The sequence below is a fragment of the Diadema antillarum genome, unplaced genomic scaffold (genome assembly GCF_040938485.1).
Source record: "Diadema antillarum isolate AM-2024a unplaced genomic scaffold, OU_Dant_1.0 scf00000044, whole genome shotgun sequence".
Classification (NCBI taxonomy): domain Eukaryota; kingdom Metazoa; phylum Echinodermata; class Echinoidea; order Diadematoida; family Diadematidae; genus Diadema; species Diadema antillarum.
In genome coordinates, this window is record NW_027270933.1 from 1,557,908 (window position 1) to 1,574,856 (window position 16,949).

Here is a 16,949-nt window from a genome sequence, read left to right on the forward strand (position 1 = left end):
CTAACAGTTATAATGTTAGTTGAATTGAATTGAATCAAAATTTGAATTGAAATGGAATCTCCTCTCCAGTCAATCAGTAAAAATGTGATGCCCAGCATCACCTTGATGCCGGTACTTCACTTGAAATAGGCCTAACTAACGGTTAACGGTTAGAGGTCTATCGCACACCTGTAGCCCAGTCGATGTAACCTTATTTGTAATGTTAAGATGAATACAAAATGTCAGGGCAACTGCAAATATATGCAGCCGTCACGGCTGTGACCTTTTTGTGTACCGCCGGTACTTTAACGTTAGCATAAAAAAAAAAAAGAGTCTACGTTACATTTACAAATTTTTTTTTTTTGTCGCTGAATATTCCAATAGAAATGCCAAATTTTACAACATGCGACTTATCATTTTGAGTCCAAGATCTAGATTATGATTTAAACAGAAGCTAGATTATGATTGTATGTCCGCTCATAATAAATCACTGTAACTGTTAGAAAGGCACCCCATCATTAAATATAAGTTAACAATAACTGTTAATGTTTAGTGTTAAGACTCAGGAGTCTAACAACTTTATAGACCCTTGTTCTTTCTACTGTAACAGTTATCACTCTAGTAGCTAGTGATGCGATGCTATTTCAGTATCTCTCTTTGTTGGCCTTCTTCTCAGTTCTTTGTTTACTAGAATTTAGAAGTTATATTAGAAGTAACAGTTAGATAGATTTATGGCAATAGTACACTTACCTTTCGGTTTCATTTTAGGCTTGTAAGTTCTAACACGTGTTCCAACTTGAGTCTGACTTCAGAACCCCCGGTCAGAACCCACAGTAACGTTGTTAGATAGACCTAACTAAATCTAGCATTAGAAAGTTGCTTTTTCGGGTGTTGTCTCAATTTACAGTCTCTTTGAGTCCTTGAAGATACAATGCTGGATTTTAAATTTTATACGCTTCAGTGTGGTTGGGATTGACTAAGAATATCTCAACCAAAACAAACCTTCGGTTATTTCAGATCTCCTCAACAATTTGCCGGTACGTGTGTATTTTGTGTGTGCTAGCTACTAGCTGCGTGCTTGCTGAACTAATTTCGGAGCATTATTATGTCAACAATCATGTTCGACTTGACAACCAATCACCACCTGCGTAAAATGTCAAAAGTTTTTTTCCATTGAAGTACGCGCATACTTCTCACAAGTTCAGCCAATGACGTATGGCCTTGCATCGACTAATGTAATAATACATGCGAACTCGATATGAATTATTCATAGGGGTGAAACCAACATGAACGAAGCAGCATTACAAGAGCACTGGGATTCCCGATGCCAGGCGCTACCCTAGTATCGGTAGCCGGGACCCATGCAATTTCCATCGTAGAGAGGCGATCGCAATAATCAGTATCGGTCGGCAGCGAAGATTGATTGCTGAGGGCGAGATAGCAGCGTCCTGGAAGGAGAGAATGTCGGATCGGGATAGTGCTGAGGATCAGCCTCAGGGGCAAGGTAAAATGCAGAAAACATCTTACATATGACTGTAGATGATTATTTAGCGCTGTTTCATGTTATTTTTCTGTATGAGGTGGTATGTCGATGTTGGTTTCGTCGTACCGTCGACGATATAACTGTGTACCGACCCCGTTCTGCGATATCACTGCATACGTTTCCTACATTGCGAGAGGTCAAAACAAGATGGCTGATTTGAGAATTTTGCAAGCCGGTACGGAAATAAACATTGGAATTTCTGTAAAGTTTAGCTTTGACAATGCAGAACACCTCCCTTTTTTGTGAGAGACAAGCATGAATTTCTCGCAGGACCCAAAGAATATGGTATTTTGGCCCGATTTCCACTTCCCGCAAGCTGGTCAACTCGAGTGTATCACTGGCCGGTAGGCCGGTAGACGTTATCTTTCTGCGGATTTTAGTACGTGAGAGAAATGGGAGGGTGTCCAGCTACACACTGTCAACACTCTTCCAAACGCAAATCGCGTCCTAGCACTCTAGCCTTACGGGAATTTTGTCTGTGCTATATCAGTGAACACATCCTAGTGTCGTCCATCTGATGCTCGATGGTATTCACATGTAGGTTAGGCCCGGCCCAGGCATGTACAATCCAACATCAGTCACTGAGTCAGTGCTTGGAAAATGGGTTTGCTGGTAGTTCTAACGTTAGAGTTGTATTGTCAGTTAGATATCCTAACCCTATCTGTATTGCGTATTGGTGAGAGTTGCAGTTGCCTAGTTCGTAGTTGGTTGGGTGTATCCGCAATGTTATTACAGGACTATGTGCCTATGCTTATAAGTTTTATGGACTAACGTTAGACTCGACTGTGCATCCATAGGTGAACTGTGTTGTATGTGGATGATGTGCACATTCTAGCTAGTCTATGTTGCATGTTGCCTGTCTGCCATGGGACCGTCACACAGAGTCATATTAATTTACAGATGTCCAATGGTAAAATTCTAGTACGTAGCATGGGACAGCATTTGCAGCAATTTGGCCATGCATTTACAAAACTGATAGTGTAAAACATGATATATTTGCGACATGACATTTTCGTGACTTGGAGCCTGCGGCCTTTATTGCGGCATGAAATTTTCGCCAATTGCCACTAGCATTCAATGCATGGTTTTCTATAGTGTAGACAAGAACTTTCACTTGCATTTTAATTTCGTGAATCTTGGCGCTTGTGAAATTCGCGAAATTAAAATGCACGCGAACATTCCTCGTTTTACAGTATGCAGTGCTCAGACTACTTAAATTTAGATCTAATTGAAGTTTCATTTTGATGCAGGCATGACACTTCATGCATTATTGATGGTGATGATAATGATGAACAACATCTAGTTTCCACTTGGTGCCATTTATCTGTGATGGAACATTCAGAGGCGCTTGGCTCCACAATGTGTCACACGTCATTCACAAATTCACTGGAAAAGATAGCTGTTCACAGTGAAGAACAACTGGTTGAATGACACTTTATGAAAGACTTTACTGTAGTCAGTGTTTCCCTAGTTAAAAAGTTCATGCTACAAAGTAGGAATTAGTAGGTTTTGTTTACTGTTGAGAAATGTTTCTCAAAATGAAGGCCTTGTCATGTTATGCACTGAGATATTTTCTTCTTTTTTTTTTTCATTCAGATTCAGACAGTTGCATTAATTTTCATTCTGCACTGCAGAAATCAAAAGTAGGTTCTGGAATACACTTCATCCATGAAAGCTAGATCTTATACACATTTGTACTACGTTAAAAGCTGCTATTTTCATGTATTTTAGTGAATGAGGAAGTCACAGACATTTTCCAGGGATCGCACTTAACTTTTTTTTTTAACTAGCCAGGCGGACTACTTAGAATCAATTTTGACACTGAAGCAATATTTTGGCTAGCCAGACGGACTAGCAACTTCAGAATTTTATGATTTTTAGGTAGTGCGACGTGATTTTGGGTGGCCAATGGCCAGCGGACCATCGCTAATTTCGAACCCTGTTTTCGCGAGGTGTTTTCGCGATGTGACACTGAGTCCATCATAAACACACTTGAATTATATGCCTGTCTCTTTGCAACACTTTTATGTGTTATTAGATTTGTGGCCCAACGGTGATTCGTGAAATTCGCAATGATTAAACCCTTGCAAAAGTAACAGCTTTTAACAGTTACAGTGCATCACATTTAATAAGCAACTACAATGCCACCAACCAATGAACATGTAATTTCTGGAGAAATTTAATTAGCTCTTTCTAAAGGTGATGTCATGTCAAAATATGAAAATGATACATTTGTTGAGGTGTATATCACAATGCTGAACAGACTGATTCACATAAGATGTCCTCTGGATGCATACATATTGATCTTTTTTAATTGAATTATTTACAGTTTGACTCCTTATTTCTGTGACAGAACTTTGCATCTTGAAGAGAATTGAATTCCTCTGTACATAGATTGTAAATATCAGATTGTTGAAATGCATTTAAATGCATGGATGGATCAGTGACGCTTTTGGCACTGCAAGCTGTGCTTAATTTGCTTTTTGTTTTTGGAAAGTACAGGTGACTGCTGTTGTAAGGAAGTCTTCGGGAAAGGCAGTTTGTTTGTTGTTGTTGTTGTTTTACATATCGAACTTGTGTTATAGCCGAACAGTAAAATATTGAAAGATATTTACCTAGATTAGAAATGATTTTGGGGCCTGCATTTCAACTTCGTTATGAGAGTTTCGTTATAACCAAGTTCATTATAAATGAGAGAGCACAGTAGGTTCTATAATGTGTGTTTGAGGAAATGGATTGGTAGTAATAAAAAGGCTAAATTTTGTGATTAGTTTCATAGTTATTCAAACTACAATCATTCTTTGTAAAACCATTCTTGCATTTAAGAAGTTTTCTATAATTAGTACTACTAATGGACTTGACAATATGCAACTCCTGTACATTTTGCTTGGGTTCCTTTCTGTTAGATAGCTTGGGATATACCATTTGGTTTTTAAAATTCTTAAATCACAAAACATGCACATGATGAAACACAGGCAACAGAAAGCCCTAGTGCAGGGTGCTACAAAGCCACTTGACTGCTTGCAGGCCAACTTATAATAACTTTTGAGTACCATCATGCCAGCAATGTGAATGGGCACTTCCTTGTTAAAGCCCTAATTAAGGTATGGGCCCTCCCCCCCCCCCCCCCCCCACCCCCCAAAAAAAGAATTTAGATAAATTCCCATTCAAGCAAGTGGGTATTAAAAAAGAGGACTATCTTTTGTATAGTCCGGTGATGTGCTATTCATCATACCAATGCTATTACACTACAGTAATTGTCCATGATTTTATAGTTTTCCAAAAGATCACGTATATGACTCTGTTTAGAGAATACAGGGGTGATACAGTATTGACCGATTCAGGTTCGTTGAGGGCAGCAGACATTTTACGGCACAGGGCACAGCCATAGTGGGTGTATCAGCCGACCCCCCCTGCTCTCCCCCACCCCCGGGCAACATGTTTATCACGCACTTGTAACAAAGGTTCGCGCACTAAGCAAGCATTCGCGCACTCAGTACGAGACGCCCATTGGCTAAAGCAGTTTTTCATTCCGCGCGCGTGCTAATGTAGGGAGAGGGGTGGGGGAGTGGGGGGGGGGGGTCGGCTGATACACCCACTATGGCTGCGCCCATGCCAAAAATACACATAGCGCATCACAGAATCGGTCAATATGCCCGGGTGTATTCCCATAGACTAAAAAAACTTGAATATTAAAAAATAATTAAATTGTTTTGTTGTTACTTTGTTCAGGTATTTCTTAGTAGATTAAAATCAAATGGAAAAGTTTTAATACACAAGCAATAATTTTCTTCCATGCTTTGAGCGGGTACGTACGGTAACAGAGCCTTCTACAGTATTTAATTGCCGGTAGTAAAGTTTAGATAGAGATTGATCTTATATCTTAGAAGCAACAGGGTATTAACCAGTATGAGCATAAAAAAATAACCATTGAAAACTTCCGATGGTTGTGATGAACATTATTGCTAGAAATTAGTATCACCGTTGTATCCTTTAAAATGACAGTCAGTGTGTGTGCATGATGATTTGAGTGTTGTGTCCTTAGAGCATTTAATGGTATAAATTCTCATCTTGATATGCAGTATTTCTTCTGGTGTAAACTGAGTACACTATCCTCCCACCCACTCATTTCCCCTCTTTTCACTGTCTGGTTTTGCTGTTACACCGTATGAGATGCTAAACTTCCTTGTTAACTGAGCTCCAACAAATAGTGTAGCTTGCATTATTTTGTTGAAACATCATGATAATGTTTGGAATAAAAAATGATCACCTCTCAGAAGAGTTTGTGGTGTATTGCATTCAGAGTGCTCTGCCAAGGTTTATAATTGTGCAAACAAACATTTAGACTGTGATACAGCATGATCATTCAGGTTTATTTTGCTATGCATGAAGTATTGTACATCAAGGAAAGTGATCCCATGAAAAGAATAATAACAAAACAAAGATAATATACACCAGAAAATCTGTTTATTAAAACAATGTGGAAATGAAAGTGAGGAATTTAACAGTAGATATTGTCCCTAAAGCTAACAAATAGAATTGAAAAAGTTAGATCAATGAGATCTCTATAATCTACACACAGTTGCAGTTATGATCAGAAGCTTAGAAGTGGCGAAATTGTGTTCTTGTCAGATTGGTATGAAAATGGCTTTCTGAAAGGCAACATGATTTTCTGTGCATTTTTTTCTTTGAAGTAGTCCAGTACCTTTGAAATGGATTCCTATGGCATCAAGGCTTTGACTTTAATGTACATGTATATCAAAAAAGTATTACTTAGACATACATGTACAGTGCACTGCTGTTATAACAAACACTGTTATAGCGAAATTTCGGATACAAAAAAGTAAAATTCAGAGCCCCAAATTATCTTCTAGTATGTCTTGTATACACTTCATTTGTTTGGATAACAAAATTTCGATATGACGAAAGAAAACTGCTGGTCTCAAGGACCTCTTTATTTATAACGGAAGTCACCTGTATTGACTTGCATGAAATGTGTGATAGATCTTCTGGAAATCTATACAACAAAGTTTTGTATTCTTAAAGAATAGCATTATACATTGCTTTCTTTTTTAATCACTGTAGTTGGTCTGTTGTAGAGCTGTTTTGTTGTGTCTGTTTATTTCAAACCAATATATTTATGTGATGCAATTTCAATTTTCATTCAAGAAAGTTTAAAGACATTGTAAACTTGACTGTAATATTGAATTTTAGATTGGTATTGAGCCATGACCTTTTAGTGTTTCAAACATTATTCTAATGAAACCAGTTATACCTCCCCAAAATATTGGCATTTCCAAGTCGAAACAATTCATTTTACTGATTTAAAAACAGAGAGAAAGAAGAAGAAGTAGACTATATTTGTCGATGAGATGGCAGTTACAACAGTTTCATTGCATAGTTTGGATTTTATGGTAAGGATGAGTAGTGGGGGTTTTGTATACACTAGGTCAAACTGTCATGAAATTCAAATTTGATATATCATTTCATAATAAACGTCAAAGTTTGTTGTAAATCATGTACAGCTTCCGTACTATGCAGTGGAGTATGTGTAGTATTATTTTTTAGTCCTAGCTCTGATGCCAGCCGAAGTAATGGAAATAATGGTGCGAAGACAAGGCGTACACTTAGTCTTGAGCTGAATAACGCACAATTTCAGAGACTCCAACTCTCCTGCTTTCGATGGGAGATCTCTCGCCGAAAGCCCATTTTTGCAAAATCTCCCGTTCTCCCGCTTGAAATTTCTCCCGCCCTGGCTCTGTCCCGCTTGAAATGATTTCTTACTTAAAGTCACCGTATGTTGAAAAATAAGCCTGAGATAGCACGAGAGAGCATCTAGAACCCTAGAGCTTCCAGGGCCCATGGACCCCGGTGGCAAGGAACTTAGCGCTTCGTGCTCGTGATGTGCGCAAAGCGCACATCAAGTTGTAGTCTCCCGTTTGCTAGGGGTTTCAGGCGAGAGAATCCTCAGATCAGAAGGTGCTTGGGGTTGGAGTCTCTGCAATTTGGAAATGGGAATAGACATTACTGGATTGCCCTTTGACCTGTTAATGCTTCATGCTTAATGAGCACTTCATATAGTCACACAAAACCCATACGACAGTGTGTAGTATTTAATAGTGTCAGGACATGAAGGGCTTATTCTTATTGTGCATGTCTGATGTTCAATTTTATCGTATAGCGTATCAAATCGGACAAACAGAAATGAGATCAAAACAGAAATGAGTTTCAAACAGAAATGAGTTTCATCAAAATCAGCCTGAGAATTTAAAACATTTAGCATATTTATAATAGTATAAGTACTGTAAAAGTGGATATTCTCACGAGACTAATTTTTTGCACTGGGCCCGGTAAGAAGAGTTTCACATGTTTTTAATCCGCGGAATCATGACATCAACAACTGGAATATATGGCAAGCAAAAATATTAGTGTGCTTTTATTTCACGCTATTTTCTAGTTGCGCAAAATGCGTGAAAATTCCAACACCGCGAAAATTTTTACTTTTACAGTGGTTGGCATGATGCGAGTAATATCAACAAAACTGCATGGACAGTGTAAAATCCTTAATGATATGTATTCACCTCACATCTCTCTCTCTCTGTGGTTTGTAGGCCCTATAGATCTACGTATAAATTCTAGATGAAAATCATGTTTTGAGCAATACTTTTGAGCAACAACAATAACCGCTATTGTTACTGTTTGTTGTTTGTTCGTTTGTTTTTAATGCCAGAAATATAATTTGAAATGAAGGCTATAGCTTCTTTGATCTCATCTCATAAAAACTATTAAATTTTAGTGAAAATTTATATATACAGGATAATGCAAGACTTGGTGACATCCTCTCTTCGCCAAATTTGTATGGATTGCAACGAATACCACTGTTTCTTAAAATGTATCAGACAAAACTTAAAAATTCGGAACCTGTCTTTTTAGATGTGATTGTATTCTGTTACCTTCTTCCTTCAGGTGTCATTTTGACGACACTGCCATCACTCTCTTCTTCTGATTTTACTCTGTTTATCAAAGCTAGAATGAATATGGCGTTGAATTGCACTTTGAACATTTACCAAGATAGAGAATGGTGTGTGGATCACAATTAAAAAAAAAGTGTCTCAGTGTGTAAGATTTTGCAGTGTGCTATGCACTGCACCTGCATGCATTTTACCACAATGACAGTGAAGTAATGGTGCCAAAAGAACAATTTTGCAAGCAACTAGTATAAAGCATGTGTAAAGATACACTTACAAATAATATTTTTCTTCCTTTTTCTTTACTCATGCATTTATGTTTACTGTTTATATTTATTCAGTTTGGTTGCTATGTTATACACACACACTGAAACCCCCCAAAACTGTATTTCTCAGAATAATGACACGAAATATAATACATTGTACATTTCACAAGGTTTGTGTCGCAGATGTTTGTGGTTGCATGACAAGTAGAGTTCTGCTGCACTGCCACAAGAAAGCCAGTAAATGTTCTTTATTTGACATGCCAGTCAGAAAATCCCAGGATGCTGACTGGCATGTTTTTTTTTTTTTTTTTTTTTTTTTTTTTGCTCCATCTTCAGTATAGTGTTCATACAGAGGGCTGTAATTCACTGATGTCTGTTTAGTAATAGTCGGTCCTTGTCTTGTTATTATTCAGTAAGCAATGCCTGGCTTGGCTCATTAGAGCCCCCAAATGATCTTTTGTGTGAAATCTTGACATGAATTTCAACTAAAAAATGGAATGGGGCTATCCAAGTAGAAGATTGTGGACTTGTATTGATCAGCAAAATATATGTGAATTTCATGTCTTGAAAAGGGAAAAGTGTTTCATACAATTGAAGTGATTATGTTTTCAGCATTTTCCTATTGTATGCCAAACATCCACTCTAAATACTTAAGATATCAAACACAGTTTTTGTATTGTGGTGTACAGACAATTTGTGTTACCTTTTTGTATTCAAAGCAGTCATGCTCTTATTTGCAATGTCTGTAAAATGCTGCATCATAACTTTGCTTTAATATTATGATCTCTATTGAGCACCATCTTCAAACAAAATTGCCAAAATACACTGCAAAAGGTTCAAGGGTTACCACTACAGTCAATGAAAGTGCATTATGCACAAAATCTGTTTCATTTTTATGAGGGCCTCTCAATTGAGTGAGCTGGTGTCTTTCTTATTCTATTTATCTATCTATCATTATTATTATTATTGTTGTTATTGTTATTATTTTATTGTTATCATTATTGTTATTGTATTATTATTATTATTATTATTATTATTATTATTATTATTATTATTATTATTATTATTATTATTATCATTATTATTATTGTTATTATTAATGATAATTGTATGATTACCGTACCATTGCAGAAGAGGCCAAGTTGTTTTGGGCACAGCATTCCTTCGTGTCCTATGCAAATAGAGTGCATGATTGGACAGAACAATAGAGGTAGACAAAGGAGTAAAAAACAAACAAACAACAAAACAAGACAAACAAAGGAAAAAGAATACCTGTTAGCAGCATACAAGTATAATGGTGTATGATGTGATTTATTTTTAAAAGTGCTGCTGTTGCATGTAAACACCTATGAATTTCTGAGGGAATGTATTTCGTGTGATGATAACGTCTTTTATCTTACACTTACAATGTATCTTGCAAGATTCATGACTCTACGGTGTCAGAACTGTTCAAGTGCTGGTATACAGGATTCGCTATTAAAAGAAATTTTAAAATTTGTTCATTTTGTCTATAGGAGTGGATGAAAGCTCCGCAACTGCCGATTCAGGTTGGTCTCTCATTAGCCTCAAATCTTTGTACAATATGTGTATATTACCATGGCCACTGCTACTAACCATGAACATATAATTTTTAAAGATTGCCAGTTTGATGTAGATACATCATTTTATCAGTATGCTGCAAGTGACATTGTGTATATTTTCATTGGTCATTGAATGCCTACACATTGGATTGGATTCATGGTTTTCTAACATATGTTGCATCACCTTTAAACCTGAAATGTGATATTGAATATATAAATTCACATTAACAGGACATGTGACATTTCCTGTTTTGCATTTCTCTGTGTGAATCTTATGATGATTGCATGTTGATTTTGTTTCTTTGTTTCCCTTGGTAAGCTGGCAAAATATTGAAACATCCTGCGTATAGTACATGAATGTGGTATCTAGACTTACTGGTTATTTGGTGTTATCCCATAAGATCACTGCATACTATTTTTGCCATCCACTAAATAAAGAGTACCATACTAACTACTGTAAAGATAATGTTATCATGGGCTATAAATTTATACAATAATGCTCTTCTCATTTGTAATTGGAACTGTGAATGAGATGATAAATCTCATCCCAGCCATATTTCAATGATGTCACAGTCATAGATCAATGGTTGAGTATATTATAAAATCCCCTTTAAAGCTGGTGAAATTTCCTTCGCATGGCACATGCAATTTTTGCTACCTGAGAGCAACAATTTTAAAATGATTTCAAACAAGAGGAAATATTATTTACACGTACAGTTACTGAGTAGTGATTATAATGCTTGCAAATGACTATTTTTCATCACTAGTATTTAAAATGGTAGCTAGAAACATGACTGTTCAACTATAAAAGATGAAGTGTTTGGTCTGCATAATGGCAGATAAATTAATTGATGAAACTCTAGTTATGAAGCAGTAAATGTGCATGTTTGACTGTGGTTGACATCCTGTGCTGTTTTTTGACACATGAAAGCACATGTACTTTTACCTGACTGCTTCCAAGGCACTGCAGATGTCAGTCCCATTACTGTTTCAGGATATTGCGCAATATGTATCACATCATTGCCCTGCACATCTTGTCCATTGCACGCTGTGTGAAAGAGAGTGTTGGTGTCTTGTCACACAGGAGTTCCTCAGAATGGGTGCTGCAGTGTACACTGTACAGTGGCTACAATGTAGCCCAGTATGTGCAATGGAGAGTGTAGACCATTCTTCAGCAGGAACAGCCTCACTGTACAATTAAACATGTATGTTTGTGATATTAAGTTGTACATCAGCACTCTTGTAACTGGCATTATCATGGGTTCTATCAATTCTAATCCTCCTGCCTCCTCTTAAAACGCTATGCATACTTTCCAGAATGTAAAAAAAGAAGTGTCATGTCAGTTGAATTTCATCATTGTGTCCAGTAGTACTTTGTTAGATTGTGCAGTTCCTGTAATTGTGTACAATTAAAGTAAAGATGATAACAAGACTAATTTTATTAGTTGTCCAGTGCAAAAGATTTAACAGGATAGTGGGTATTTGGTGGCTGTATCTCTCTCTGTCTTTTCTACTTTGTTGCAGGGATTTTCATCAGTTAAGTTTTCTAGCATTTTTTTTTTCTTTTAATGTCAGTATTTTATTTTGAAGTATTGTACATACACCAAATACATTTTTGTTTTCGTGAATTTTGTGAGTCAGATGCTATTCGCGAAATTAAAGACACACAAAAATAATGACTCTGATCCCGATATGAACGTGCCACACACTTACAACTGTACGTTGTCCAGTACAGTACTCCATGATCGCGGATTTAACCACTGGTGAAATCGTCGGGAAGTCCCGATTCGCGAAAATTTAGACTCGCTATTAAAGGTATGGTGTATACAGTACATGTTGTAGCTTTGCTAGAATGTTGTAGTCTATGATATTCTGTCAAAAACACTCAGTGACTCATACAGACAGCAATGTGCAGTTTGGTGGTAATTATTTGGAGAGTTTCACCGTATCAAACATTGCATTGAATATTACCTACACTATATGAGAGCTGCTAGCTGACCAAAGATGTGTTGTATCCTTGATGTAGAAAGTGTTTCATTATGGATTAAGATGAAACCAGTGAGTTCTGTGTGCTCAGAAGAAGAAAGAAAGAAAGAAAGAAGAAAAGAAGTACATGTTTGTTGTAGAAAAAGAAAATATGTCTGTGTTACCTTGCTGAGGAAATAAAATCAATCCAAACGTATGGTTTACAACCTCAATAAACAAGTCAAATAAAAGAAAAAGAATCCTGTTTTAGTTTCATCCTGCCACACATTGCAGAGCACAATGTTGGTAATGACAATGTTACGATCATATTTATTTGAATAATGTCAGGACTGTTGATGTTTCTTTCAATACAAACGGCAGTACTTTTTTTTTCCATGGGGGGGGGAAAGCACTTCTGAAAAGTTACAATATTGCTCTTAAACGTTGCATGCCATGTTTCCAAAGCAAATATCTTGCATCGGCATATTAAACAATGGCATATGAAAAATGAAAATGTCATTATTTCATGTTTATAGGGGAATTATGATTTAGACCTACAGTGTTTATCAGAGAGAAGAGAGACAGAAAAAGGTAATTTCCACCACTTATCTGGCAGACAACATACAGATGAGAGTGCAATATGATCTAGACAGGTATGAATAGTATGAGCTGAAATTTATTTTCATACTCCCAAATCCAATTGATGAAACTCACAATCCAATGGACTATATCATAGAAATGAAATTGCAAATATGATTCTGATATCAAATCACAACTTAGTGTCACATCTTTTACAGGAAGGCTCTGTTGTACAGCTCTAGACATTTACATGTAGCAGTATTGTACAATGTAGGTTAATGTCCATGGGATTTAATACAAGAATGCTCTCGGCTCATCAGTTCTTGCACAGCTGAGGCACAGCCATGGTTGGTTTATTTCAGTGTACGGTGTACACTGAATGCTGTGTTGCAACAGGGAGGTGGGAAGTTATGAGCCTGGCTCTGCATTGGCAAAGAATCAGGTCTCGACATGAGCTGAGGCCCAGTGGCTCAGGGCGGCTGAAAATGGATGTTGGGCCACCAGATTTCCTAAAAGGTTATCTTGATCAGGCAGTTGAAATTAAAAATTAATGTTCATATTTACTTTTACTGCTGACCACTACATTTGTTTTGGGTGCCACAAAAATTTCAGATTAAAAGATTTTAATGGCCCAAATGGGCCACCAGAGAAATATAGTTAAATATTGATCCCTGAGAATGTTTGCAATTTATTTTACAGGGATTACTGTTAACCCAAACATTTTCATGTGCATGTACAAATTGTAGTATTGGTAAATTTTGCAAGGAGTCAAGATTTGCAAAATTAAAATTCCTGGAAAAGTGTTTGTCAGCGCATTGCATTGAATGCCAACTAGGGGGCAATTTTGCAATAAGTTTTATGCCACGAAAACAGCCTTCTGCTCCAATTTGAAAAAGTTTCATGCCGTAAATGTTTCTGGATTTATAGTGCCATTCTCCCTCTACCCTATTCCTCCCTCTCTCCCCCTCTTCCCCCATCTATATGTACTGTAAGCCTACACATATCTAGACAAATATTTTCTCTGTTCAAATATGCAGCGGAGACAGGGACTTAAACTGGCATTTGATTGTCATGATGTGCCTGAATTCACACTTGTGGCCCAATTGTCTGTATGTGAGTGCGTTCACACTGGTTTTTGAAGTGAATAGAAATAAAGTTTGCCTGTGTTTTCCACAGACTTCTTCTTTTTTCTTTTTTTTTGAGGGGGGGGGGGGGCTTTGCTCAATACATAGAGAATCCAGCTTATGAATCATTCTGCTTGTAATTCAATTCATGATAACAAAGGGGCCACCTGTCAACAATTGAGTTTTTCTACAAACTCTACGACAGAGACAGGGCGCATCCACCCACCTTGCCTGGCCAGTGCACAGGATGTAAACTTGAGCAAGGAGTCTTGATTTTAGCTATCATAAAAAACAAAGAGCAAGGAAGTGAAAATAAAGTTAAAGGAAAAAAAAGAAGGAATAGAAATGGAAGGATAAGAGAAAAGAAATATAAAGATAAAATGTGCATGGAGAACACAAAACTTTTTCGTTCTGTGTGGAAGAAACGAAATATTCATGATCCTTGTTTTCGTATTACTCCCTTTTCAAAATAATTCACAACATTCTGCATGCCTGCGTGAATGTGGCATAGCATAGAAGCGTGGTGTAAATTCTTGTTGCATTAAATGTACTAGGAAGATGCTGATAATTATAAAATTATCTCCTCTTGAGACAGACGTGTTAACATTAAAGAGAAGTTTTTAAAATTTGAGACAGGCATAGTATTTTGTGTTAAAGAGATGTTTAGAAATATTTGTTTCTCCTTTTTTAAATTAATGTGTGATTTAGTATTGGTACTGGATGTGATGGGCTTTCTAAGTTAATCAGAAGAAGCGTACATGCAATGTGTTGGCCAAAGAAGTGGAAAGTTATGTGAAAAATGCACATTTGTGTTCCTGTGTGGTGGCTTTCTCCTTTTCTTTTTTTTTTTTCTTTTTTTTTCATCATCACATTGTGAAAAATAAGTTTGGAATTTTTTTTTTTTTGATTTTCAAAAACAAATCATACATAAAATTAAAACAATCAAAGCAAAAAAATAAAAATATTCTCCTTTTCTTGTTTCAACATGCCTAATGATGTAATGTTTTGAGTTTCACTGAATGAATTTCTGTATTTTCCTTCAGAAAAATAAAACTTACAATGTATATGCTGGCAGTTGCATGATGAAAGTCAATAATCATCTAGATATCAAGTTTACATATTATGGTTGTTGAGAATGTGAAAAGTACATGTATTATTAAAGGTGCAGTGAACATTATCTATTAAATGATAGAGTATTGAATTCCATTTCTATTGGCATCTTGTGTTCAAACTCCTATGAAAAGAGTATGATACTGCATTACCGATCTTTGATGCAGTTGTTCAAATTGAAGAGAACCATAGGGTGTCCTGGTTTTAAGGACAACCCCCTTTATAGATTGTTTTAATACTGCTCAAACACAAAGAGGGCATGATGAGAAAGGCACTTTTCACTGGCTGTTACATTCAACTTTGCTACAAGGTTGTATGTTCACCTTCTACTACAATTGTAGGCCTATAGCAAGCACTCTATGGGACTTTCATAGTGTAAACTTTCTTTATGAATTATTATTATTAGGAGGAAGAGTAGAAGAAGAAGAAAAGTAGAAGTAAGAAGAAGAAGAAGGAGAAGAAGAAGAAGAAAGTGTTAAAAGTAGATAAATTCTCCCAATTTCCATATGACCACAATCACAACACGGCAAAGGACAATATGGATGGAAATTTAGAAGAGCAATAGGCCTACAATGTTTTTGATGATTGTTGCCCTATCATTGACTGGTTATTAATGAAATGTAGCACCATTGCTGCCTACATTGTACTTTCTTTAAATTCATTTTCATAAACATGCATTCTACTTGTACATTTAGTTTTCAGCGTCTTTTTTTTTTTGGCATTTAAAGGACAAGTTCACCTTCATAAACATAAGGATTGAGAGAATGCAACAATATAACACATCAGTGAAAGTTTGAGGAAAATTGGACAATCGATGCAAAAGTTATGAATTTTTAAAATTTTTGTGTTGGAACCGCTGGATGAGGAGACTACTACAGCTTGTGAGTCATATGCGTACAACAGTATAAAGAAAATGTAAAAGAAAATTCAACATATTTTCACTTTTTTCGCATAATAAAAGAGCTCTTGACTTGCCTCTTTCTAAAGGCAGGGGGAATAATATTGCCCATAACATTTGTCGGTAACGAGTCAGGGGAATGTGTACTTTTTTCAAAAGATGGAATTTTGTGAAATTCTCTTTATATTTTCCTTATATTGTTGTACGCAAGTTATTCATACACTGCAGTAGTCTTCTCATCCAGCGGTTGCTGCACAAAAAAATTAAAAATTCATAACTTTTGAACGGATTGTCTGATTTTCCTCAAACTTTCAATGATGTGTTCTACTAATATTGCTACATTCTCTCAATCCTTATGTTTATAAAGGTGAACTTGTCCTTTAATGTTCAGTGGACTTCAAAACATACAGATTTACTTGGAAGAAGTTTTTATATTTGTTTAAACAAAAACAAATAGTCAAAGTTGCTTGTCTAAAAGGTGGTATATGATGCTGTGTTAAGAGATTATGAAGTCATTTCTTATGAACTTTTTGGCTCTGAAATGTTTGGTTGATACAATATATTAAACTTTTCTTTTTTATTCCATTTAAGCCAATTTTATTTAAATACAATGTAAATATAATTCATATTGCTCACAATGGTTAGGAAAGGCTATCACAATCCTTTGACATGGTTTGATGATAGAGGACTCACTTCCTATCTGTACTGAATGTACTATGTACGTTGTAATTCTGAAAATTGATGTAATGTCAAATGTTCTCATGGTGTGACTTGTTCTGCAGTTAGCTCCCATGCAGACTTGCTTCTAGACCTTTTTTTGAAAGTTTGTGTGTGTGTGTGTGTGTGTGTGTGTGTGTGTGTCTTTGTCTTCTCTTAAAAATACTCTCGTTTCTTTCTTTTTTTTTGTCATTGAGCTCTGATTATAATGGTAAAAAAA

The 16,949-nt window shown here is 36.3% G+C and overlaps 1 protein-coding gene across 4 annotated transcripts in view; it reads left to right on the forward strand.

Moving 5' to 3' along the window:
* The first annotated feature begins 1,375 nt into the window (after nt 1–1,375).
* The window catches only part of LOC139713990 (transcriptional regulator protein Pur-beta-like), a 77,120-nt gene continuing 61,546 nt past the window's right edge, over nt 1,376–16,949 (forward strand). For 2 of the 4 annotated variants that reach the window (XM_071625713.1, XM_071625722.1), the window contains exons 1-2: nt 1,378–1,483; nt 10,271–10,303. In XM_071625713.1, coding sequence (XP_071481814.1) covers nt 1,441–1,483; nt 10,271–10,303 — 76 coding nt within the window. In that variant the 5' untranslated portion in view covers nt 1,378–1,440. Of the gene's footprint in view, nt 1,484–10,270; nt 10,304–16,949 lie in introns of all 4 variants that reach the window. The other 2 variants (XM_071625729.1, XM_071625735.1) reach the window with 1 other exon arrangement.